This window comes from Chrysemys picta, chromosome 16, assembly GCF_011386835.1.
Source record: "Chrysemys picta bellii isolate R12L10 chromosome 16, ASM1138683v2, whole genome shotgun sequence".
Classification (NCBI taxonomy): Eukaryota; Metazoa; Chordata; order Testudines; family Emydidae; genus Chrysemys; species Chrysemys picta.
Window position 1 is genome coordinate 24,775,959 of NC_088806.1, and position 25,027 is coordinate 24,800,985.

Genomic DNA, 25,027 nt, shown 5'->3' on the forward strand with positions numbered 1-25,027 from the left:
TTTTGTCTTGGCCTCCGTTCAGAGTCTCCATGGGCCAGTCGCTCCCAGCACCAGCTTTCCCAAGCAGCGTCTGGATCTGCTACAAAATAAATCCTTCATCTTCCATGCGCTGTCTCATTCCGGGATGTCTGTTTTCTTTGCTCAGCCTCTATCCCCTCCACCCCCACCCTGCTTCACCTCTCTCAGTTAGAAGGAGAAAACAATCAGATGCAAATAATACACCCACAGCTGGCCTGCATCAGCTGACTGGGGTTCAGGCTGAGGGGCTGTAGAATTACAGTGTAGATGTTCAAGGTTGGGCTAGAGCCTGGGCTCTAGAACCCTCCCCACTCCTGAGGTTTCAGAGCCCGGGCTCCAGAACCCTCCCCACTCCTGAGGTCTCAGAGCCCGGGCTCCAGAACCCTCCCCACTCCTGAGGTCTCAGAGCCTGGGCTCCAGAACCCTCCCCACTCCTGAGGTCTCAGGGTCTGGGCTCTAGAACTCTCCCCACTCCTGAGGTCTCGGAGCCTGGGCTCTAGAACCCTCCCCACTCCTGAGGTCTCAGAGCCCGGGCTCTAGAACTCTCCCCACTCCTGAGGTCTCAGAGCCTGGGCTCCATCTTGAGCCCAAACATCTACACGGCAATTTTATAGCCGCACAGCCTGAGTGAGCTGATACAGTCCAGCCACGGAGTTTTCTTGCAGCATAGACATAACCCTCAGGGTCTTTGGAGATGACAAAGGTTAAGGATGGGATTTGGGGGCAACTTCTTTGAAAATCCCAACCTAAATGTCCACCAGCATGTTTTGGAGTTGGCAGTGTTGTCTAGTGAGAAGAGTCGGGGCTGCTGGACTCTAATCCCAGCTGGGCCACTCTGCCTCAGTTTACCCCTCTGTAAAATGGGAATACTTACCATCTCTCTCTTAGGGAGAGGAACAGTGGGTTCACCGCTTGTATCGTCAAGCCATTCTGCCTCGGGTAATGACAACATTTATTTCTAGTGGCCCCATCAAAGCAGCCCTTTGGTATTCCTCAGACCCTGGGAGTTTGTGTGGGCACCTAACCAATGGCTACAGCCTAAAGGGCCTTGTGCTTGGAACGCCTACAGAGCTTGTCTCTGGTACGTCCGGCATGCTACCAAACCTCCAGGGGATGGGGGCACCGCAGCACTCATGGTTACCCGCCGCAGTGGAGGTGGTGACAAATCACAAGATTTTGTTGAGGCACATGTGTAAAGAGTTCGGCGATTCTCAGCTGCAACGTGCCATGGAAGCACAATATGCTCTCGCTCTCTGTGGGCAGCAGAGAGAGACTCCCCACTCCCTTCCCCCGATTGAAGACTGTCCCTTGATAGGATTCTTACCTTGATTTCAGATGCACTGGAACCTCCAACTTTGACCTCCTGGCCAGCTACCTGGATCCTCAGGGGTCGGAGCCAGTTAGGCCTGGATTCGGGTTTCTTTTTGCTGATGTCAACCTCCAGGAAGTGCGGTCTCTCCGAGCAGGTTTTGAGCAGGGTGTAGGAATGCTCCGGGGGGAACATGAACGCCACCCCATCGAAGGACTGCAGCACCTGGTTCTGGCTCACCAAGCACAAGCTCTCTCGCTTGGGGTAACAGCCCCGGTAGCCGTTCTCTACCGTGCACACCTCTCCTTCCCGGCAGCTGGCATTCAAGCAGCTGATCTCTGCACCGTCCTCGCACCGGCACTGCACCGTGCAGTCTGCGGCGGCCCAGAAAGACTCCCCTACGGCATAGTACCTGCCGTCGACATCGCAGCCGCACTTGTGGATGGGGACACACTGGTCCGTGCTCAGGACGTGGCCTTCGTTGCATTCACAGCCCTCGGTGCAAGGGGAGCTGCAGGCCAGCGGGGCTGCTAGATCCGAACACGTGGCTGGGCAGCTGTTGGTGCAAACTGAGTAGTGGCTGAATTCTGGGCACTGGACAGCTGTAGCTAGGAGAGGGAAGGTAGAAGAGAGGCTGATACAAGGCTACTCGTGTTATTCGGGGCCGAACTGTTTTCAACTATGGGCCAGATCGTCTGCTGCTGTAAATCAGCAGAGCTGCACCGGAGCATATGGGCCATTTTACACCAAGTGAGGATCTGGCCCGACATTTCTGCTGTCACTTAACCCTGATTTCAGAGGAAGTGCTCCTAATTCACACACCTGGGAGATCAGAATGGGGCCCTCTCAGCACCCATACTAACTGTCCTTTTTCCGGTTCACACCCACAGCATTCCCCGTCCCATCGCAATCGCACAGCATTGTGGGTTTCTCTCCCACAGTTCCCAACACAGCTCCTCATCTGTGCTTCCCCTCGAATTTTCTACTTGCAAAACTTGTAAGAATAAGAGATGAACGGAGGGGAGGAGGTGGAATCAGAGAGGGGAGAGAACGGAAAGAGATTAAGGGAAATCAGGCATAGGACCATGGGCTGAGACATAAAATCTCCCAGAGAATTTCATAGACCCAGACGCCATTCAGGTGGTGGTAGTTATATTAATTTAGATTCCCTTCTAATCCTGACTGTTATGTGATTTTATGACTTATTACTATTCTCTTATTACTCTTTGGATTATTATTATTAGGCAGTCATATGCCATAACGATAAGTGAGATAATGTGTCTGTCTGTCTACCTATCTATGTATGGCAATGATCAACAGACGATAGTAAGTATGGTGATGATCAATAGAAAAAGAGACATTAGTATTCAATGTTACCGCTGACATACTATATGGATTTCTCTCTCGTTATTATCAACCCCTTATTGCTTTCTAATTTATCATAAGGGAGTATCGTTTGCAGTGTTGTAGCCTTGTTGGTCCCAGATTGTTAGAGAGACCAGGTGGGTGAGGTCATAACTTTATTGGACCAACTTGTGTAGGTGAAAGAGACAAGCTCTTAAGCGTCGAGACTGAACAATAGCACTGTGTAGCTCGAAAGCTTGCCTCTTTCAGCAACAGAAGTTGGCCCCCAAAACGATATGACCTTGCCCACCTTGTCTGTCTTATCATTCAGCACTCCGATGCCACAGTAGTGAGCACGGCATGAATCCCTAGGTAGAGAGATGCGATTAGATTGCCATTATTAATAAGTATCATTATCCCCTTACTGCTCTGGGGTTGACACCGCTACGTACGCTGGCTGGCAGAGGTAATTTAGCCACTTGCTTTAACCAGTTACACTGGTGGCCGATGGTAGCCCGGAAAGAGGCAACCATTCCACTTCTGCCATTCTGAACTGGGACACAGGTGTCGCCACTACACACTGGGTGCGTCAGATTTAGCATCCTGTCTCCTGGAGGTGGCTGATGGTTCAGAAGGAGGTAGGCGAACGGCCTCCATTACACCCCCTTTGTCTCTAAATCGCCCTCTTGTGCTGAGGTGCTCTCCCCTCTCCCCCATTGCACCCAGTCAGACGGCACCACACACACAAGGAAAAGTCCTTTCCTGACTCCTCACAGAGGGGGTCAGCTTACACCCTGCACTATGGGACACGGGGCCCCAGTCTCCTCTCACTCACGCCAATATAAATCAGGAGTAATCCTGCAGAAATCAGCTGAGTTCCCTCTCCACAAAAGTGGCACAAGAGAGAAAGCAGGTGGAGAGATTTAGCATCTCAGCTGATGGCAATGGCCATTAAATGAGCCAGCCCTGTTTTGAATCCAGCCACAATACCTGGCACACCAGCATTGAGTTCCATAGGGCGCTCGAATTTCCTTCTATTTGTTCAACACTCTAACTGCCCTTTAGTTACTAGGCGTCTCCTTGTCCTTCTCATGTTGCATTTCAGGATTGAAAGGAGGGACTGCTCGGCTTTCACTGTAACTCTGGCTGCCTCAATCAAGTCCCTGCCGGCTCGTCTCCGGGCTTATCTCATGCAGGGTTTTCACTTCAATGGGAGTCTGTTGCGGGTCCCCGAAACCACCTCCCGCCGCCTCAGGGCAGCCTTACCACATCCTGTCTGGGTTCGCCAGTCTCCCACTGGAATCCCCAGGGCTTGGCACACCAAGGCGTAAGCCTGGATCGCCTGGCAGAGGCCGGTGCCGTTGTCCCGGATGCTGCACAGGTCATACACGCAGCTGTGGACAAAGGCCGTGGGGTCCACAATGGCGCCACATTCCCACAAGGGGCCGCCGGTCTTGTTGATGAAGCCGCAGTACTCGGGGGTGAAGTAGAGAGACTCCATGGCAGCGTCGCAGAAGCTGCAGTTGTCTAAGCAGCCTGGGGAGCATTTCCACTCCGGATGGTACACTCGCCAGCTCTCCCCCAGGTCCAGCACCGACGCCGCCAGCCTCCCGTCCGAGCGAAGGGTATCGTCCTGAGGATCCTTGTTATAGTTCCCACACAGCCCACAGGTGGCGTTGATGTAGGTGCCCGGGACAGAGATGGAGGCATAGTGTTGCCCATCGTAGGTCACCAAGACGCCAAAATCAGTCTCCACTGCGGTTGACAAACCGCTCTGGTAGATTTTTATTGCCCCCAGTTCCAAGGAAAGGGGTAAGGACGTCACCAAATCATCCACCTGCAGGAGCAAAGCAGAAGAGTAGCATCAGGGAAAACGGCAGGGTTTCCACCCCGTTAGGAGCCCAGGGGTGGGGGGGGGGTTCTGCCAGATTTCCACTGCAGCCGCTGAACTGGATCCTGGAAAATGGGCCCCTTGCAATGTTGGAATCTGAGCAAGATGGTGAATTGGGAACCAGTGATTGCAATCCAGCCCCAACAACCTTTGAAGAAGGGGTTGGATTTTAAGGGCCGGGTTTGGGCCTTTCCAGTTTTCAGCACTACCTACACTAACACTTCCCTGCTCCCCGCCCCGCCCCCCCCACCTCCCCAAGGAGTCCTACAAGGCTTGGATTCCAGACAAAGACACTGGTCCAGATCCTGAGCTGGTGCAAATCATCATAGACCCACTGACTTCAACAGAGCTACAACGCTTTGCACCAGCCGAGGATCTGACCCAAGGAATTTTCTTTCTTTGCTGGGGCTCTTACCTTAACTTTCCCAAAACTCCCTTTGGGGATAACAATCTTGTGAGAATAAACCTCCACCGAGATATCCTTCAACCAGGAGACAGAGGAGCCACCTCGGTTCTCATTCTTGGCCTCCACGCTGAAGAAGGGTAGGTTAGATTCTGGCCAGCATTGCCGGGTGAGGAGGTAGGCGCAGGAACCCTGGAAGTGAAAGAGGAAGCCATCGAAGGTGTGGTAGTGTGGGTCTCCGAACACCACGCAGGTGCTGCTCTCCACCGGCATGCATTGGTAGAACTTGTCCTTCGGCTCACACACTTCGTAGGGGCCGCAAGCCATCTCCTGGCAGAAGATCTCATTGTTAAAGTCCAGGCAACGACACTTGGTGGAGCAGTTGGCGTTGTCCCAGAATATCTCGCCTGGATGGAGAAACTGCCCTAAAAGAACCCCACATTGCGTTACTTGTCAGAACAGAGGACCCGTGACACGACTTAGAAGAACAATCAAGAGTTCCAAGTCATTTGTTCTTTCTGATCCGGGTCCAACACTGGGAAAGTTTACTGGCCCTGAAAGCAGGACCACCAGCTCAATACATTTCTAACAGGGCATCCCATGTGATGTTACTTCCCATATCACACCACCCTCTAGCATTATAACACGTCACAGCCCAATTCAGCAAAGCATTGGAAACACGTGCTTAATTTTAAGCAGGTGAGAAGTCCCACTGAAGTCAGTGGTGCTACTCATATGCTTAACATTAAGTATGTGCTTGGGTGAATCATGACCTCTGTTATTGATGGGCAAAATCAGGTAGATTTTCTAGTTTTGAGAACTGCTCAGACTATTTTGGGGAGAGGGGAGTGTACAGAACTAGTCTGGGTTCATGAACCTTTTCTCCCTGGAATTTGAAGTCATTTGTGCTTAATATATTGCAATATATTAAGTCAACCTGTTTTGGTTACTCTTTATAATAGTGACAGTGAATCCACTGTAATTATTCTGTAATTACACTAATTAACCCTTTTGATAGCTGTAGTTACTAATTTCACACAACTGGAAGGTGACAGAGTAATTATGGAACAAACACAACATCGTCAATGTACCTGAATTCTAAAAAAATACAATATACTAACTATAAAACCAAAGGCATATTAATAAGTAATTCCATAACATAGTTGGCCTTGGGTTATATGAATTAGCAATGATTAATTATCAAACAGCATAAAAGCAGTGTAACTACACTGTATTGTGAAGTCTATTGCACGTTTTTCTAGCTGAATGGAGACCTGAAAGGAGGGAGGAAGATCTAAGAATTTAGACTGGCAAAAGCAAGTGTCTTTTTTTTCCCCTGTAGAGTCTCTCTCTCCTCCATCTGCTCCCTCTTCACAACCTCTCTCTATTTGTTTTTCACTCTGCCCACCCTCTGCTCATCTCTTCCCTGGATTTTCCTCTCTCTCACGCTCTCTGTTCTTTTTCTTTCCACAGAAAAATCTCTCCTAAACATAATGAGACCCCAATGATGCTTGCTTTGGAGCCAACCTTCCAAGCCCACAATATTCGAGTGGGTTCCAAATTAGGCAAAACAAACCTGCTCAGACCCACTTCCTATCACTGAAAATCTGAGATTCTTCTCTTACAAATGGCATTGAGCTGTCAGCTGTGATTTCCATATTCATCTAAGGGATTTAGATGCACTGCTTTCATTAACCTGTGGGCCTAAGTCCCTTTGAAAATTTCAGCCTTCATTCTGAGCATTGGTGGGTCAAGTTTATAACATAAGAACGGCCATACTGCATCAGACCGAAGGTCCATCTAGCCCAGTATCCTATCTTCCAACAGTGGCCAATGCCAGGTGCCCCAGATGGAATGAAGAGAACAAGTAATCATCAAGTGATCCATCCCCTGTTGCCCATTCCCAGCTTCCAGCAGACAGAGGCTAGGGCCATTATCCCTGCTGTACATCAGACCTTGAACTTTTTTAGGGGCTACACAGGCCCTTTGGACTAGCAGAGCTAATCAGCAGTAGTCGAGGGCTGCATATAAACAAACTGCAGATCTCAGACCAGTATACATTTTCAATCCTTGACATTTCAGGCTTCCAGCAGTGAGTGAAAATTCTCTCTTGTTAGAAAGATTTCAGGAGCGAAGGAGACACTCGAGACCGTTTTATTTGTAAAATCATAATGCAATAATCTCTATGCCGCCAAGTCCCCCTGGTATCACAATGAGTGCTTCTATCACTTTATACTTATGCACGGTCAGTGGCATACAAACATACCCAGCAGGTTGTGCAGGGCCATTGAATTTATCCTATGCATAAAAGCAGCAATCCATAATTCAGAAGCAAGGGAAAGGAAATCAGAGTATTGTCTTTTTACACCGATGGCATTTCCATCAGGCCAGCCAGGAGAGTCTCTTTTGCTGTGGTTTCTCTAGCTTATCTGCAATGCCAAAAGTACAGGGATCTCAATCCTTACTGAGAATTTAAACCCCTAGTTTCACAGGTTTATAACTTTGAGGTGGGGGAAATGTAGGCTTTTAATTACAGTCAGATACTAAAAAAATCACAGAAGGACGGGAACAAGGCCAGCGTATATTATAGCTTCCCATTGACATTAATGAGTTACACAGCCATATGCGAGACAAAAGAACAGACTCACAGCTCTTTATGGGTCCATTCGCCCCTTTTAAAATGCTGTGAAGTTAGGCCTTCCCCACACTAGCAAATTGTCCTAATTACAATCACCGGTGCCAAACGCAGCCACTGGTTTAGCTGCCGCAGTGCAAACCTCTAGTGGAGACAGGGAAAGCCGCTATTTGCACCAGCCCTGCCTGAACCCAGACTAAGCTGCCCCAGTGCAAATTGCAATGTATAGTGGTTTACCCAATCTACACCACTAAGGGTTTGCTACCCAGGGATGAAGTCTTGGCTTTACTGGCAAAACTTCCATTGACCACAACAGGGTCTGGATTTCATCCCTGGCATCAGGTGACCATCATTAGAAAATGTAGTGACTTGCGCAGGGTCCTACAGTGACTCAGAACTAGAAGCAAAGTCTCCTGACTCGCACTCCCACACTCTCACCACTAGGCCATTCTGCCTTCCAAAGAGGCAGCCTCTATCCCAGAGTGTTTACAATCTGCCTTTACACATGTTGCAGAGAATACGAGCATTATAATAGCAAAGCAACAGCAGCAGCATATTCTGTCATTAAATTTCAAACTGGATCGTCTTGTGTTATATGGTAAACTTCAAAGACATGAAAGAAGCAATTTTTACCTCTCAGGCTGCAGCCATTGGCTGGGTCAATTTCTCTCCCATCTATTTTGAATACCCAGCGTCCAGGGACATTAACATTGGTTGTATCTTTGATATTGATTATCTCTGGGGTTCTGGAACCAGGAATGCTAAAATAATTGGTGCTATTTCCACCGTTGAATCCTGCCTGGAACACAGAGAGAGCAAAATTGATCTGAAAACACAGAGATCATCCTTCCCTTAAGTCTGTTCTGTCTCATATTTCTTGCCATCGCTGATGTTAATAACCCTGATTTCTCTGTACATTTTGCAGTTGATTATCTTGTGTTCACCTCCCCTCTCCACTGTGATCACCATAAGATCCCGATGGCAGCTACAGCAACTCTGTACATAGAAAAGTCACACTGGGAAACTAATTGGAACTGATTAAATTTTTTTTAACCAAAACTTTGTTTATTATTATTACTACCGTATTTTAAATACAAAAAAGGCTATTTGGCCAAAAGGAAATCTTTTGTTTGTGGTTGTTTTCTTTGTCTGCTTGTTTTTGACAAACAAATTGAAAATTATTTTTTGTTTTGCTTTTTCAAAACCAAACATTTTCGGTAAAAATCCTGTTGTCTTCAATTTTCAGAAACAAAACAAAACAAAACTTTCTTTTTCTTTTGGATTTTCAATGAAATGCCAAACAATTTTTGGAAGGAAGGAAGGAAGGAGAGAAAAGAGAAAGGAAAAGGGAGTGCGAGGGGATGGATGGAGATGAAGGGATAAGAGTTTTTTTTTAATTAAAAAAAATTGGTACTTTTCAGCCAGCTCTCAATTTCACATATTTTTAGCTACCTTTACAATGTTAGGTGTTTAGCTTTTATCAACAGGATTAAAACACACAGTTTCCTTCTGCTGGTTATTTCATATCTCTCCTATCCCCCCTTCAGTCTGGGAAGAAGAAAGAAAACCAGCACCATGTGACCAGCCAGGTCTCCTCCGTTCACCAGCAAGTGCCCTGTGAACCAAATGGTCTACAGACCCCGAATGGATCATCAAGCAGGAACCTCGACTGTTTAAGCTAAACGACCTGGTCTAGCCACTAAAGGAGGACAAAAGCCATGCTGCGTTAAGGCGGGTCACATCTTCACTAGATCATATTTCTCTGCTGACACTGTCAGAACAAGGAAGGTTGGAGGTTAGAGCATAAACAAAGATGACAGTGAAGATGCACAGTAAGGGCCTTACCTGGGCCATCACTCCACCGAGTCCGGTTAAAGGATCTCCCCCACTTGCTGTTCCAGTGGTCCACATGATTTCTTCATAATTAAACATAGCAAACGTGGACACCCCATCTGAAATCAGGAGAGCTTGAAAGGTGTTCACCTGTTTAAAACAGAGACAGGCATATTCACAAAGTGAGATCATCCACCCACAGCTTTTGCGCCATTTTTCTGTGCTCGCTTCTTCTGCGTCAATCCCATATGAAATGCAATAGGGAAGATTGATAATTAAACAGCAAAAGCTAAGCATGGTATAGCATGCCACCCAACAGCTGATTCAATCCCCCTTAACTGCATCCATAGCTTTCCAGAGCATAATTCCATCTGGGACACCATGGAAGACAGATTAAATCTGTGATCTATTTTAGCACCGATAGATGGCAGCATGAGAACAAGCACTGAGAAAGCAATCAGCCGGGCTTGGATTGCTGCAACCTGTTATCTTAGCGTTATTCTATCTCAGCTTTATTCATCACAGTGTTATCTTACTGGGTTACTTTCCCCATTCAGATGCTATAATAATATTAACAATGGCTTCTATAACAGTAAACAGTGTATTGTACCCAAGGAAATCTTGCTTTCCCAAGCTGCAGGAATCCCAGACCAATCTGCAAAAATGTATTGACAACATTCACATTGTTTTTAAATGATTCTTCAATCTTTAACTATCTATATTTCAGATAAATTCATTCAGCAACAAGCCAGCACCCCATGCTAGGAGGAGGTACTTTGTCATCTTCTAAAGAGGACATAAAATGAGCTCTTGACCATAGAATCCCAGAGCATTGTCCATAAAGCCCTGTCCTACCTGGGTCCACATGAGCTAATCTTGCATCCCTGGGAATCCAGTTAAAGGATCTGCCTATAAAAGTATACTAGCAAATTCCACCTGAAGTAATTCAACCTTACCCATCTAAATTCCACCTGCATTTCCAATTGGATATGGTATCCTTCACTTCCTGTCCTAAACCATTCTATTTTGGTCACTCTATGCTAATTAATAGTCATGCTTCCCTCCCAAGAATGGCTGCATTTCAGTGGTGGGTGAAATTGACCACGTACGTTCCCGCACTTATTTGACAGGGATATTGTGTGTCTAATGAATCAAGGTCTGGAAAAGTGGTTTGAGATCTTTGCGTGAAAAGCGGCTAAAGTAGTGCACCATATTATCATGTAACGTTAAAAAGTCCAGATGACTGATCCAGAACCAGAGCCTCAACAGATGTGAGCTGATACAGCTCCACTGAAATCTAGGTAGCTATGCCAATTTACAGGAGCAGAGGATCTGGTTCACTGTAAAATGGGCCATGTCGAAGGGATATTGGTTTTGTATAGACTTCTGATGGTCAATTCATGCCATTTTTAATTTTTGTTTAAAGTGAATCCATTGTTTTGACCATCATTTTAAAAAGAAGCCAGAGGCCCAAATTCATTCTGTTTCATGATTCATTAATTATTATTATTAGTGTGGTGGTAGCTTCCAGCAGCCCCCGTAATAGAGCAGGACCCCACTGTGCTAGGCGGTGTACAAGGAGAGAACCCAAAGATGGTCTCTGCCCCAAAGAGTTTGCAGTCTAATTATAAGACAATGGGCAACAGATGGCTGCAGACAGACCAATGGGGGAGTACAAGGAAACAGTGAGACAGAATTGGTCAGCACAATAGGCTGTGGTATCAGAACACCAATGGCCTAACCACTGTCATGAGTGTTGTAGGCATCACAACAACGGAGAGTTTGAAGAAGGATAATGAGGTAGATTTGCAGATGTGAATGAGGAGCCCCTCCCAGCCGGGAGGGGCAGCATGGGAGACTGCGTGAAAATTTAACAAGTGGGTGACGGAGGCTGGCACCATTGACCAATCGGCAGTGGGAGTTGACATTTCGATAGTGAATGAGAGATGACAGGTAGGGGTGAGGATATGCCTGGAACGGCGCTGAAGACAAGCACTTTGTGTTTGACGTGATGGAGATGGTTGAGCTACTGTCTTTAATGGTGTTAGATCAGGGATAAAGCATGCCCAATAAATCTGAAAACCCGCTCCAGAGTGGGAAAGAAATACTTTTCTAACTTAAACTGACATTTTTACTGATTTTTTTTTATATACTGACAGTCAATTTTTTTTAACCCAGCCAGTATATTTCCTGGTCTTTGCCAACTCAATTTCCAAACTGCAAGGTATGAAACTTAAAAGGTATAAAATCTATAGCCTGCAGTGCCTGTAGGAATGCAGAACATGATGGGGGGAAAAAATCTTCCTCTCCGGATGTGATTTTCCACTGAGTGCAGCCAGCTCCATAAAAGTGATATTCCCCCCAGTGAATCATGATCAGGCATGGTCCAAAGCCCACTGAAGCCAATGAAAAGATCCCATTGACACCAGAGGACACTAGAGCAGGCCCTTAAGGTGTAGGTCTGCCTTAAAAGGGTTTACATAAAAATAGCACCTTTTTACCCAACCAGTTTACTCCCACTGGGTCCAATTGTGCCTCCAGGGAAGTCAATGTTAATGTTCCAATTGATGTCAATGATTCGTGAGAGGTCATTGTCACAGTCTACTTGGCCTTGGTGAGGCCTCTGTTGGAGTACTGGGTCTTCTTGTGGGTGTCACCCTTTAAGACAGACGTTGACAAATTGGAGGGAATCCAGAGGAGAGCAACAAAAACCATCAAAGCTTTAGAAAACCTGACCTATGAGGAAAGGCTAAGGAAGATGGGCCTGTTGAGGCTTGAGAAAAGAAGACTGAAGGGGGGGGGGGGGGACCCTGATAACAATCTTCAAATATCACAAGGGCTGCTTTGAAGGGGGATCAATTGTTCTCCATGTCCACTGGAAGTAGGACAAGACGTAATCGGCATAATCTGCGGCAAGGGAGATTTAGGTTAGATAGTAGGAAAAAAATTCTACCTATAAGGATAGTTAAGCACTGGTTCGGGTTACCTAGGGAGGTTGTGGAATCTCCCTCATTTTAAGAACAGGTTAGACAAACACTGGTCAGGGGTGATCTAGGTTTACTTGGAACTGCAGGCAGGGCCGGCGCTTCCACTAGGCGGTCCTAGGATTTGGGGGGCGGCATTTTGCCATCCTAGGCAGCAATTCGGCGGCGGGGGGTCCTTCCGCTCTGGGTCTTCGGGGTGCTTCGGCGGCGGGTCCTTCACTCACTCCGGGACCCACCGCGGAAGCACCCCAAAGACGTGGAGCAGAAGGACCCTCGCCGCCGAATGCTCCGAGGAGGAGCGCTGCCACCTAGGGCAGCAAAAACCCTGGCGCCGCTCCTGCCTGCAGGGAGGCTGACCTAGATGACCCTTTGAAGTCTGTTCAAGCTCTACATTTCTGTGATTCAGGCTTGGCTCCCTGTGAGAATTCAGAGCCAGATCTGCTGGCTTTAGAGACAAAAATGAAGCTTCGACCTTGACAGCTGATCAGGGAGGGTGACGGGTGCACCTGCGTGGAGCTCTACTCATGGCAATGGGGCTCTGCGGACTGCAGGAGTCCACCCCTGCAGAGCCAGCAGAGCTAAGAGACCGTGGGCTGGGCCCCACTCATTTCATACATTCTACACAGATAAGGAAGGCTGCTCCTGCAGCCTGTGACTCAAAAAATCTGGATCCAATTCCCAGCGGTGTCGCAGACTCCCTGTCTGACCTTCAGCAAATCACTGCAGGCTTCCCGCTTCTGCCAAGGAGGGATTAACAATCCCTCCTTTCTCCCACCCCTCGTCTGTCCTGTCTATATAGATTATAAACTCTGATGCAGAGGCTGGCTCTGACTATGGGTATGTACAGCACCTAGCACGTGGGGCCCTGATTTTGGCCGAGACCACCAGGCACTGCCATGCTATTACTAAAATAATCAAACTAAATTCCAGTCTGTTAAACGTGTGCAAACCCGTCGAAGATGAGGGCACACAGGCGTCACTGAGATCCAATGTGGCCAGCAGAACCATTATCGTCGGAAATTATGCACTCCGACAGAAAGTTCCCGTTTGAATCTCAGAACTGAAGAGTTTGCAGCACGAACTGGCAGGAGACACCTCTTGTCAACAGAGCATATTGGATCCAGAGTCACAATAACCATGGAATTCCAGATAAAGCTGGGTGAAAAAACTGATTTTTCGATTCACTGGCAATCCTGAAAAATTCCCTCCAGCCGCCCCCCAACCCCCCGCTCCATTTTTTATATCTGTTCAATCCGAAACCACGATTTTTCAAAAACCTTCATGAATCAAAAAGTGGGGGAAAAAATCATTTTTGGCTTGAACAACACAGTGCATTGAAAGGGAACAAAATGTTTTGTTTTGACTGCAATATTTAACAACTATTTTTTTAACAAAATGAAATGAAATTTCAAAACAAAACATCATTTTGAACCACAAAATCAAAATGTTTCATTTAGAAAATGTTGACAGGAAACAAATCAATTGGCGGGGGGTAGGGGAGTGTGGAAGACAGGTGTTGACCAAAATAATTTAGCAAAATCAAGACGAATTCTCAAAGCGTTTCAGTGTCTCCAAATCTGCATTTTTGGCTGAAAAAGTTTTCAGCTGAAAATTTTGGCCCGTCTCTAATCCCTGATGCCATTTTTACTGAGTCACTCTTCAAAGCAGGCATTATGGAAGTTTTGCACAGGTTTTCTGCATTGGGGTGAATTTCACCTTCAAAAGTTGCATATTCTATTTTATATGTAAATCAAAAGAATTCTCTGATATTAAACAGGAAGGATGCTATATACCAAAATAAATTGCATTGTGTGCAATTTTCCCAGCAATACAGGGATCTCAGTACTGCTTCTGGCTCAAAACACTTTGGAACTGTGTGCCAATGAGATTAGAAAAATGCATTAAATTTCAAACAACCCTAACAAATGGAAAGGAACAGGGCTCTTTGTCATAGCTGACTTCCTAAGAGATCAGACTCCTTTGTGTTTCTGGAATTAAAGAGCAGCTAATCCAGCCAAATCATTGGCAGAGCTTTATGACCAATTATGATAAATCTTTTACTGCACTGATCGTCATTGTGATAATGCTGTCAATAATCTTTTTGATTTCCTACATCTATTTGGGATTTCAAAGCAGCTGTTCAACTCATACTCCTGAAACGTCCTGACTGCCCGCTCAGATTAACATGGCATAGAAATAAATCCAGCCACAGCCACAATAAAAACCCATAAGGTTGTTTGTACCCTGCAAAAGGTCCCCATTTTCTGTTCCCAGTCGCAGGTTTTTAAGAGAACGGATTTCAGCCAAAGATTAATTTATTGTGACTTCCTGGATATGAGAGTTTTCTTAAGAAGCAGCTTCACTTCTGGAGCCCGTTAGGGAGAAGAGAACTTGCTTTGCCTAAGTTTGAAGCCAATGGGGCCTTGGACATTTGATTCTAGCTGAAAAATTATTGGGCTCACATTTAACTCAGAGTGGACGTGGGTGGGAGAGGAGCAGGGAGAGAGAGATACAAAATCCAGTGAGGGGAAAAATAAGATGGACAATGGAGTAGTGAGTGGGAGAAAAAGTAAGAATGAAAAGCTAAAGTCCCCCATCCTTCCTGCCCTCACAAGCCATTTGTTTCTTTCACACACACACACCCCCCCGTTGTACTTTGTCTTTTACTTACCCTAGACTCCACTGTGGTAGGTGCTGTACAGTCATTGAGTAAAAGATAGTCCCTAGCACCAAAGAATTTACAACCCTAAACCCTGATCCTGCAACACTCTCCATGCACACAGACTTCTCCTACCACTCAGAGCCCCACTGAAGTCTAAAGGGGCCCACCCATGCAGATCACATCTCAGAATCAGGATATAAGGCTGTACATTCTTTGGGGCAGGGCCTATACTAAATGCCTGTACAGTGCCTGGCACTACGGGGACACTACTGTAATAAAAACATCTGTAGGTTCATCTGACACAAACACTCACATTCAAGATGCTGTGCAGGGCTTTTGTTTGTGCCAGGGCAGCTGTTGGGAGGTGGTTCTATACAGAACACAGGCTTCCCTACTGTTATGTTCATGGCACACAAGCACAAAGATAAAAACATATATACTGTGCCTGGAAGGTTGCAGGGTAATGCTATTTTATTTCTTAAACTCCAGAACCCTAACACACAAGAACCCCAAACCAGAAAGAGACAAAGCAGGCTGCTCCCTTATACAGTGAACCACTACCTTGCTCTAAGCTGTCTGCCTGCTGACTGACTCCAATTGCAGGCTTCCCTACAGAGCTCCCTAGCCTGCAAGCAAGTTCAGGAAACCACTTACAAATTAAAGTGACAGTCAACAATTCCAATGCAGTTTTCAAATACCTCACATCTACCACTAGAAAAACTTGTCTTTAAACTGAATCATACTTTGGAAAAAATAAAGGACAGGGAATTAAAGGTTTGCAACCTCAGAGTTTCACTCACCCTCAAAGGGAACAAATTTCTCCTTTCCCTATTTAAAGAGAAAGCCCTGAATCAGTGTTCAGTTAATAAATATTTGGCCCTTCTTTATAAAGTGTGCAGAATCCAACCTCTGAAGCACCTTGCAAAGCAGATAAGCCTGATCTCCATTTTACAGATGGGGAAACTGAGGTACAGAGAAGCTGAAGGGACTTGATCAAGGCCACACAGCAAGGCATGGATAAGAAAATAGACTCTGCTCTCATATCTAATCAATATGTAATATTAATAATTAGCCATTACTCTAAGGGTACGTCTTCACTACCCACCATATTGGCGAGTAGCAATTGATTTATCCGGGATCGATATATCGCGTCTCGTTAAGACGCGATATATTGATCCCGGAATGCGCTTACCGTCGACTCTGGAACTCCACCAGAGCGAGCGGCGGTAGCGCAGTCGACGGGGGAGCTGTGGCCGTCGATCCCGCACCATCTGGACCTCAGGTAATTCGATCCAAGATACTTCGACTTCAGCTACGCTATTTGCGTAGCTGAAGTTGCGTATCTTGGATCGATCCCTCCCCCCAGTGTAGACCAGCCCTATTATGAATGAAGTCCTCAAACGAGACTGGAGCCCCACTGAGCTAGCTGCTGTACAAACACATGGTAAGAGATAATCAATCTTTCCTTTGACGAGTTCACAATATAACTAGACAAGACAGACTAAGGGTGGGAGAAAGGAAGGATTATTATCTTCATTTTACCGATGGGGCCCTGAGGACCAGAGATTAAGTGACTTGCTCAAGGTCACCCAGGACAACAGTGGCAGAGCTGGGAATTGAGCCCAGGTCTTCTGAGTCCTATCTCATCCATCCCCCCCCTTAACTTAGGCCATGTCTAGAACAGGAGTGCTTTACCAGTGTAGGAATGCCTGTATACAACCCCAGCGTAGCATGCCTGGTGTGGACACAGGTTTTTTTATCAGTGTAGCAAAACCACTCCCGCCAAGAGAAAGAGGTATCCTGGTAAACGTTATACAGTATAACTGCACCTCCATTAGGGGTTTCTGATGGCACTGCTCTGTTGGTCAGGATCACACCCCTTCAAACTCCGACCGACATCACTGCGCTGGAGTCTGTGGCGTGTAGGCCTGACCTCCGCCATTCCTGCTACAGAAAACAACACCCTTCCAAAATCATCACACAAGCCAAGAGATTGAAATGTTTGCCCTTACAGGGGTCGTGCTGCTGCCTCCGTAGAAGGTGACCTCCTCCCAGGTGACGACAAAGAGCCAGACGGCTGAGAAAGAGGGCAGGTTTTTGAAGTACTTCCTGATGTCTTTGGAGACTTTCTTCAGCAGGGCGGGGTCCGTGCTCTCCCTGTAGTAGATTTCTCCTCGGATTCCATTGTGGACGTCTGCCCAAAATGGAGCAATAAAGGCCCGGCCATCTGCAAGGGGGAAAGGCTCTGGGGTGAACTGGCTGACCAGCACATTGAAAGAAATCACGCCATTGTTGTTGACCTAGAAAAAGAGGAGAACGGTTTGATTTAAGCAAACCAAAGCCTTGGCTGCAGCCGAGAACTGTCATCTTAAAATTAAACCTGTGCTGATGGCATTTTTGGTGAAGGCTGGTTTTTGCAATTATGGGATGTAAATAGGCCTATCCATCTAGGTACTTATATGTCTCTCATCGCTGTAGTGAGCAAGGCCTGCTCTATGAAAGATCTTAAGCTGGGGCTAGGAAGACAGAGATCAGGAACCGCAGAGGGTACAACCCCACATAGATCTAACTGTGAAGGTTACTCAGCTGCAACAGTTCTTTGAGATGAGCCTCTGCATATCCACACCATAGGAGAATGGTTTACCAGGGAGATTTTGTGCCCGACGTAACTGGCACCAGGTCACTGGGTGCGTTCAGGTTAATCAAGTCCTTAGCAAGCAGTTCTGCAGAGTCCTCGGGACTGGACTCGTTTGACCCAAACACTTCCAGGGAGCTCAATATCTGTCATGTTAAGCACAAACCTGGCAGTGCCAAGCCTTCAGGACCACACTGGGGACATTGGTGTCTCCCACGCTGGGCACCAGACAATGGCAGCAAGTGGTTCTACTACAAGTGGGAATAGGCAAAGGCCACTTAAAATAAAAACAGAGACTATGTATTATTGGCTTCCTGTGATGCCAATGGGAAGCAGCAGCACCAGCCCAGAACTTTCTCAGGCACCCACCATAGGGTGGAAGGAACTGTTTTCCCCCCGGCACCTCTGTATATTCTTGTTTCTTGTCATGCGACTGGAATAATGCTTATGGCGTCAAGGCTTTAGCTTTGGCATTTAATCACCTGCAAAGGTAATTTATTGCCTTTTATATTCCTTCCCCGTGAACATTAGCCCATTAAATACACCTTTGGCTTTTTTAATCATAAAACCTATCAGTTCATGAAATCTAAGAACTTGTCAGGTAGGTACCAATAAATCTTCCATGTCCTGAACACCGGGAGAGCGTGCTTCAAAGGCAGCTGCTAATGAGGGGGAAGTGAGTGAAAAAGCAGTGTCTGCTATAGAACTGCTCCCTCCACTTACATAAATGCTCCTGTATGGGACTCCAAAGAAGATGAACGGGATGGACAGCTTAATCTCAGAGGAGCTTCCATCATCCACTTTGGGGGTTTTCGTATCATTCTGCCAGAACGGATACAGAATCTCCATGGACTGAGCTGGAAGAGGACAGTATTGTTATTATAATGGTATAAGGACTGGTCCTGTTCCCACTGACTGCAATGGTACAGGATCAGGCCCACGGCATCACATCTCCTGATGCTCTTTACCTACTTTATACTTCACCCACTACTGAAATGCAGCCACCTCTGGGGTGGAGAATGGCAGCTGGTTAATAATATGCTCCACTGCTATGCAAGAGTTTGGAACAGGGGGTGAAAAGAATAGTCTCTACAACTGAAGCTGCAGGAGGGATTTTGTATTGGTGGAACGTCGCTACCCAAACTGTAATTTGGCCAGGCATAAGCTCTGATGTCACGTCTCTTGTATAAAAAAGCTACAGGATCCTTCATGATCCCAAACGGTCAAAGCCTCTGTTTTACATCTTATTCAACATCTTCAGCAGGACAGTGTCTCCTAACACAGTGGCTGGGACATTAGTTCAGTACTATCTCAGAGGGAAGAACAATGAAGAAGAGGGAGAATGGTCCAGTGGTTAGGATGCTAGCCTGCGACTCAGGAGACCCGGGGTTAATTCTCTGCTTCTCCCAGACTTCCTTTGTGATCTTGGCCAAGTTATTTAGCCTCTCTAGGCCTGAATTTCTCACGTATAAGATGGGGTTAACAGCACTGCCCAGCCTCACAGAGGTGTGTAAGGATAAATACATGAAAGATTGTGAGGAGCTCTGATATCACAATAATGGGGATACATACCTAAGATAGATGGATTTATCACCCCTTCCTGTAGCACTCTGCCTTTTTCTTTGAGCTCTTCCATTCACATAGCAACCAGGCCTGGCCTTGTTTAACTTCTGAGAGGATACTAGCGGAAAGCCTGAGATGCTATTGCTAGGATGGTTTAATCAAAAATTTCCCATTGAAATCAGGTTTTCCACTAAATAAACACTGCACAGAAAGTATCTTCTTTTCCCTTACATCTTTTGACAGAAAAAAAAATAAAAAATGGTTTTCAGCCAAAGATTTTTGTCAAAAAAGTTGAATTTTTCCACTGAAAATTTTGACAAAAACTAAGCATGCTCAGTGAATTTTTCCACAGGGAATAAAACCCTATTTTCCACCTGCTCTAATTGCTAGGTATACAATAGCGGATTAGGCCTCTATAGAAAGAGCTATACAGCCAATCCTGTGCCACTCGCAGACATCGGTTATAATATAATTGTCCATTTATTTAGCCCTATGAGGTTATCTACCACAGAGGGAACACACTTTTCCTTAGCTAGAAAAGAAATGCACTGTCCTCATTATATTCAATCAATGCTGACCCGAGGAGCTAGACTCAAAACAATTCCATCTCTGTTTAAGTTGATTCAGGACATTCTTTTATCTTCTAGGTCCTAACCTGCAATTTCAGAGGCTGCTAGCTGAAGGGTGATTGCTCTGAGCCTGGGTTTTAAAGATACAGTGGGTTTTCTTCCCATTCCGTGCAAGTATAAGCCGTTCGGTTGTTGTAACATTTAAGATGCCCTTCGCTAGAATCTGGTTTATAATAGGGACAATGGGAAGCCGACCCTTTTATGAAGCTTCTAACCGATACAGCTTTCTAGCTCAAAAGAAAAATACCTGAACTGAAAGTCAAAAAACAGGCTTTTTTTTGAAGTATGTGTGTGTGTGTGTAAATTTCCATGCTGGAGAGAGTTTTAAGTGGTGTGTGACAGAGTCCTGAATGCACAACTACACTTATATACATATTTTGTAAGGGCTATCACAAATATCCTGTTGCCAGGTAGTAAAATAAGTCATTTCACAGCTGTTATGTATCCAGCAGGCTATTACATCTGAGGTCACAGCTATAAATTACAGATTTTTTTTTAAAAAGTGTGATACTCAGCACAACCTTTTAAGCAATCACTTTTTAAGCACTAGCCTTGGAGTCTAACTCCGCATGTATAGCTTCTCCTATCCAAATATTCCAACAGACTTGGCCAGCAAAGGAATCTAGCCTGAATGTCCTGAGCTGCAGGCAGATATTATCCTTATTTTGCAGGTGGGGAAACTGAAACACAGTGGTTAAGTTATTTGCCCGTAGCCACACAAGTGAAACTGCAGGCATCAGTACCAAGACCTCAAGCCACATAGATCTAAATCTTAACCACAAGACCAGGATATCTCCCCCAAAGAAATTAAATCAGTCATGTAATACAAATATGCTGAGTTAGCATTAGCATTACAAAAACAAAAACAAACCCATCTCCCAAGATTGCTCCTATTCCACTGTTCCTGACCCTCTTGAAATCAAGTTTAAATTAAAAAAAGGAAAGCAAGAAATTTTCTAGAGATTTTCCTGTGCCTTTTACAAAACCACACAAGAAAAAAAAAAAAACATGGATGGAAGTTTTTTAGAGTGAATGATCTTAATAAATGTTTCCTCAAGCTATATAAACCACAAGGAATATCAATGAGGATACACCTAAGACTTGGAATATGGATGACTCCACAAACCGAGTCAGAGCTCTAACAAAAGTAAATGAGCACACAGTTCTGTGGTAGCTTGACATGTCTGCAGACTCTTTCTACCCACCCGCCTTTCATTCTACATACGTTATTCTGGCAGGTGAACTATCTAAACTCTAGGAATGTTTTAACGTCCTGCTTTCATGACAATTGTGATATCCTCCCAAACTCCTGAATTGTGCATGTAGAGCTCAGAAACGTGTAGAGAGACTTTATATTTGAAACAGAAAGGGCAAGATTTAAATTGGCCTAGCTCCTTTAATTTCGTGGAACTACGACCATTTATATGAGTTGAGGCTCTGTTCCTCGCTGTGAATAAATGTCAGCCTTGCAAAATTATCATGCATATTTACCAGGCGAGGCACAAAAATCTACTTGTTTGCCCTTTGGTATTATGATTTAAAAATTACCCTGCTATTGTACTTGCTCTCAGACAAGTGTCTGAGTAGAATTTTGCAAGGTTTTCTAGGCACATGAAGTTCGCATGTAGCAAATTTCTGAGGCAAGCGCTTTCCTATTGTAAATGTAGAGTATCAGTATCCGAGGACCAAAAGTCAGAAATACTAACCTTGCTGCCGTACAATCATGAACACAAAGGCCACCCAGGTTCTAATGAGTGACGGATAATTCATCCTAAAGGAGGGGGGGAAAAAAGAGCAACTAATCATCAATCCAAAACCAGATCTGCTAAGCAAATCTCAGGCTAATGGTGCCTTGTAATTATGTGATTGCTCCAGAGATGCAGAAAATTGGGAAACGTAGGTCCTTACCCATGAACTAGACCAAAAATGACGAGCTAGTTAGGTAGTATAATGAAATCACTGATGATAAAACAACTTGCCCTTCAGGTATTTTCAGGGTATATGTACAACATGATTTCAGAAATCAGAAATGAACCAGTATGTTGGAATTAATGAATAGCACCCAACTCCCAGTGTGTATTCAATCCCCTTATTAATCCAACACAATTCTTTGCTGATCTGCTTCATGTGAGGATATTACTGCAGGCTTTAAGATGAATACCTTTTCATTGTAAGAAAATGAGAGCAAATTATAAACGGTAGGGTGTTCATATAGTTAGAAGACTTCAAATGTTGGTTTAACTAATCTTTTGTACTGGGTGGTAATACAATGATCACTTAATATTTTTGATTGGTGTGAAGGAAGCACAAACATGTACACAGCTTGACAACTTCCTTGCTATACAGAAATCAACTATATACAGAAATGAGGAAATGTATCTGGGCAAATTAAAGAGAAATTTTGTGTGGTATTTTAATTTCTTTTATGCCTACTATAATTTGTTTTACATTATTAATCAAAGAGGAAGTATGACTACAATAGCTGCTTTGATTTCATTACTTTATCATTTCTATTCATTAAACAGAGGGAAAGGTTTTTTATATACCACTTATATAAAGCTACAGTGTATACACAATACACACTGTGGGTGTATGAAATATGTATGATCAGATTCAAGTATAAATTATATAGTGATCTATTTATACAGAGACATAATAATCACACTTCTATATTAAATATATATCTATTCATGCATTATATTACATCAATGTCTATACTCCAACATTAGACATTACATCTCTATATAACTAAATACATCTATACACATATTTATATAATGAAGGAGTACACATATATAGCTATGTCTATTTCTAAATATATATATAGATGTAACATATATAACGTAGGCATATAGCTAGATACATTGTCTATATATCTACATATTACTTACACTTGAATCCAATTATAATGATGTTTGAAATAGTGAAACACCATGTATAATCAAATGACAGTTCCACACTTCTCCAATGCTTCTCAACATGTCAATTGCAATTAGATTGAAAAAATAATCTTGCTTACAGCAAAGTTGTTCTGGGGTGAGAAAAATTAATTTAACTATGAAAGGGTTCCGCTGTATTCCTTACTGTAGAAAAGAAGCAGGTATCATGCTAGAATTTTATATAGATCTTAAATCTAAGTCGCTGTGGATTCATTAATTGAGAACACACACAATGACTAGTGGAGAATATAAATGTATTACATTAAAATCTAGAAGATGTACCTCTGGGGAACCATGACAGAAAATAAAAGAAACAATGCTTAATGCGTTCCAAAAAAAAAAAAAATTTTTTTTTAAAGTATAAGAAAAATACCAACCTGTTTTGCAGAGAAGGGAAGAAATTAAGTCCGAAATTTTAAATTGAATCTTGATAAACCGGGGGGGAAAACTTATGTCAATGAAGAATACATTTCAGTGCTCTTTTACCAATTATTGCTGATGTCTGAAATGATGTCTCAATCCCTTTTGCTCTTTCAATTGAAAATTCAGTTTTTCTCTGTGTTGTTTTAGGGCCAGAATAGTGTTGAGTTGCAATCAAAACTTTTTGCTCTATTAATTAATGGTCAATTAATCTACAGATCAGATTCTGGGCTGTAAAAGCGGAGAGGTTTCTTTGTGGCAGAAAAAAAACTAATCCTTCAGGTAGAGTTAGATGGAAATGTCAGTAAGTTGGAGCTCAATTTGTGGCTGTTCTGATCAGAATCACTTTTCACTGGGGAAGAAAGAAAAAAAAACAACCCACAAAAGAAACAAGCCCCTTCCTCCTTTGTGCAAGTGGAAAAAAAGCTTCTATATAGTGTTACAGAATTAGCATTAAACAGCATAGAGATTAAAACACTAAACAAAGTCAGAGCCCTTCAAATGTCCATGAATGTTAATTTTCCATCAAAGTCTTGTTTGAGTTTTCATAAATCAGCTTAGTTCAGCTTTGGCAGAGAGGAAAATAAAAACTATTTAAAGGAAAGTTTTTTCCAAATCCTTCTTCAGATTTTATTTCTACTCTGATCCCACCACCCCTAAGAGGGAGTGGGATTGAGCTGGTTTTAAAATCAAAGGATTTTGGCAAAAATTAGTTAATATTTACATTGCAGCAGCATCTAGAAACCAAGTATTTCAGCACTTCATTGTGCTAGGTGCAGTATGTGCACCATAAGTGAAGGTCTCTGGCCCAAACTGCTTATAATCAAAGACTCTGATCCTTGTCCTCAGTTGAAATCAATGGGACGAAGTAGTAGTAAAAAAAAAAAAATTAAAAAAAATCAGCACATGTGTAAGTGTAGTGCAGGATTGGGGCCAATAAATCAAACAAGCTGGCTGAGTAGGAGGAATAAAAGGGGAAATTTTTGTTTTATTTTTTTTAAAGGAAGATTTAGGTTTCAGTTCCACAAATACTTCCCCATGCACTTAATTTCATGCTTGTTCATAGCCCTATTGATTTTATGGGGCTACTGGTGTGTAAAGCCAAACACGGGAGGAAAGGTTTGCAGGGTCTGGGCCTTACAGTAGGTTACCGAGACAAACCCCCTACTTGTGAACCTGATTCCCGGTCTATTGAAGGGAAGAAAGCCCTCAAGGGAGAATCTAGGGCTAGATTCTTCTAATACTACCAGCCATTCAGTGCATTTGGATTCATTCCAAAGGCAAAAACAAAACAAAACAAACCTCTCTCTCTCTTCAGAAGGCTCTTCACAGATTACCTGCAAAGGGAAAATAAACTGGGCTTGTACTCCCGTGTGCTGCTTTATGATGAATACCGAAAATCTGAACGTATCCTTTTCTCCTCTGATTGTTTTATGTTTAAAATTCAGCTTCTGTCTGACTCACAAAGTTCTACGATGACTAGAGCTGCTTTGATTTTACAGCTTGCCTGACCATTTGGACTGAACTTTCTATCTTCCAGATTTTGCTTTTTCTTCTGGGTCTGGGCCTATCATTTTGTTCTGCATTGTACAATGCTGAGCACATTATGGCTAACCAAATACGTAACAATATTTTACTTTCCCCACTGAGGCTCAAGACAAGCAAATCATTCAAAAAAGGTGGGCTAGAATTTCCAGAGGCTTGTCCTAACTCAAGGAAGTGAAGGTCAAAATAACCACATAGATGGGAACTGGGTCAAATA

The 25,027-nt window shown here is 44.3% G+C and overlaps 1 protein-coding gene across 2 annotated transcripts in view; it reads right to left on the bottom strand.

Moving 5' to 3' along the window:
• LOC101953457 (tubulin-specific chaperone cofactor E-like protein) overlaps nt 1-25,027 on the bottom strand; it is a 104,735-nt gene that overhangs the window by 37,692 nt on the left and 42,016 nt on the right. The window contains exons 9-16 of one of the 2 annotated variants that reach the window (XM_042851900.2): nt 21,613-21,677; nt 18,438-18,571; nt 17,092-17,379; nt 9,446-9,583; nt 8,234-8,399; nt 4,978-5,390; nt 3,938-4,508; nt 1,343-1,935 (exon numbers count right to left, since the gene is read on the bottom strand). In XM_042851900.2, the coding sequence (XP_042707834.2) occupies nt 1,343-1,935; nt 3,938-4,508; nt 4,978-5,390; nt 8,234-8,399; nt 9,446-9,583; nt 17,092-17,379; nt 18,438-18,571; nt 21,613-21,677 (2,368 nt within the window). Of the gene's footprint in view, nt 1-1,342; nt 1,936-3,937; nt 4,509-4,977; nt 5,391-8,233; nt 8,400-9,445; nt 9,584-17,091; nt 17,380-18,437; nt 18,572-21,612; nt 24,603-25,027 lie in introns of both variants that reach the window. The other variant, XM_065568975.1, reaches the window with a different exon arrangement.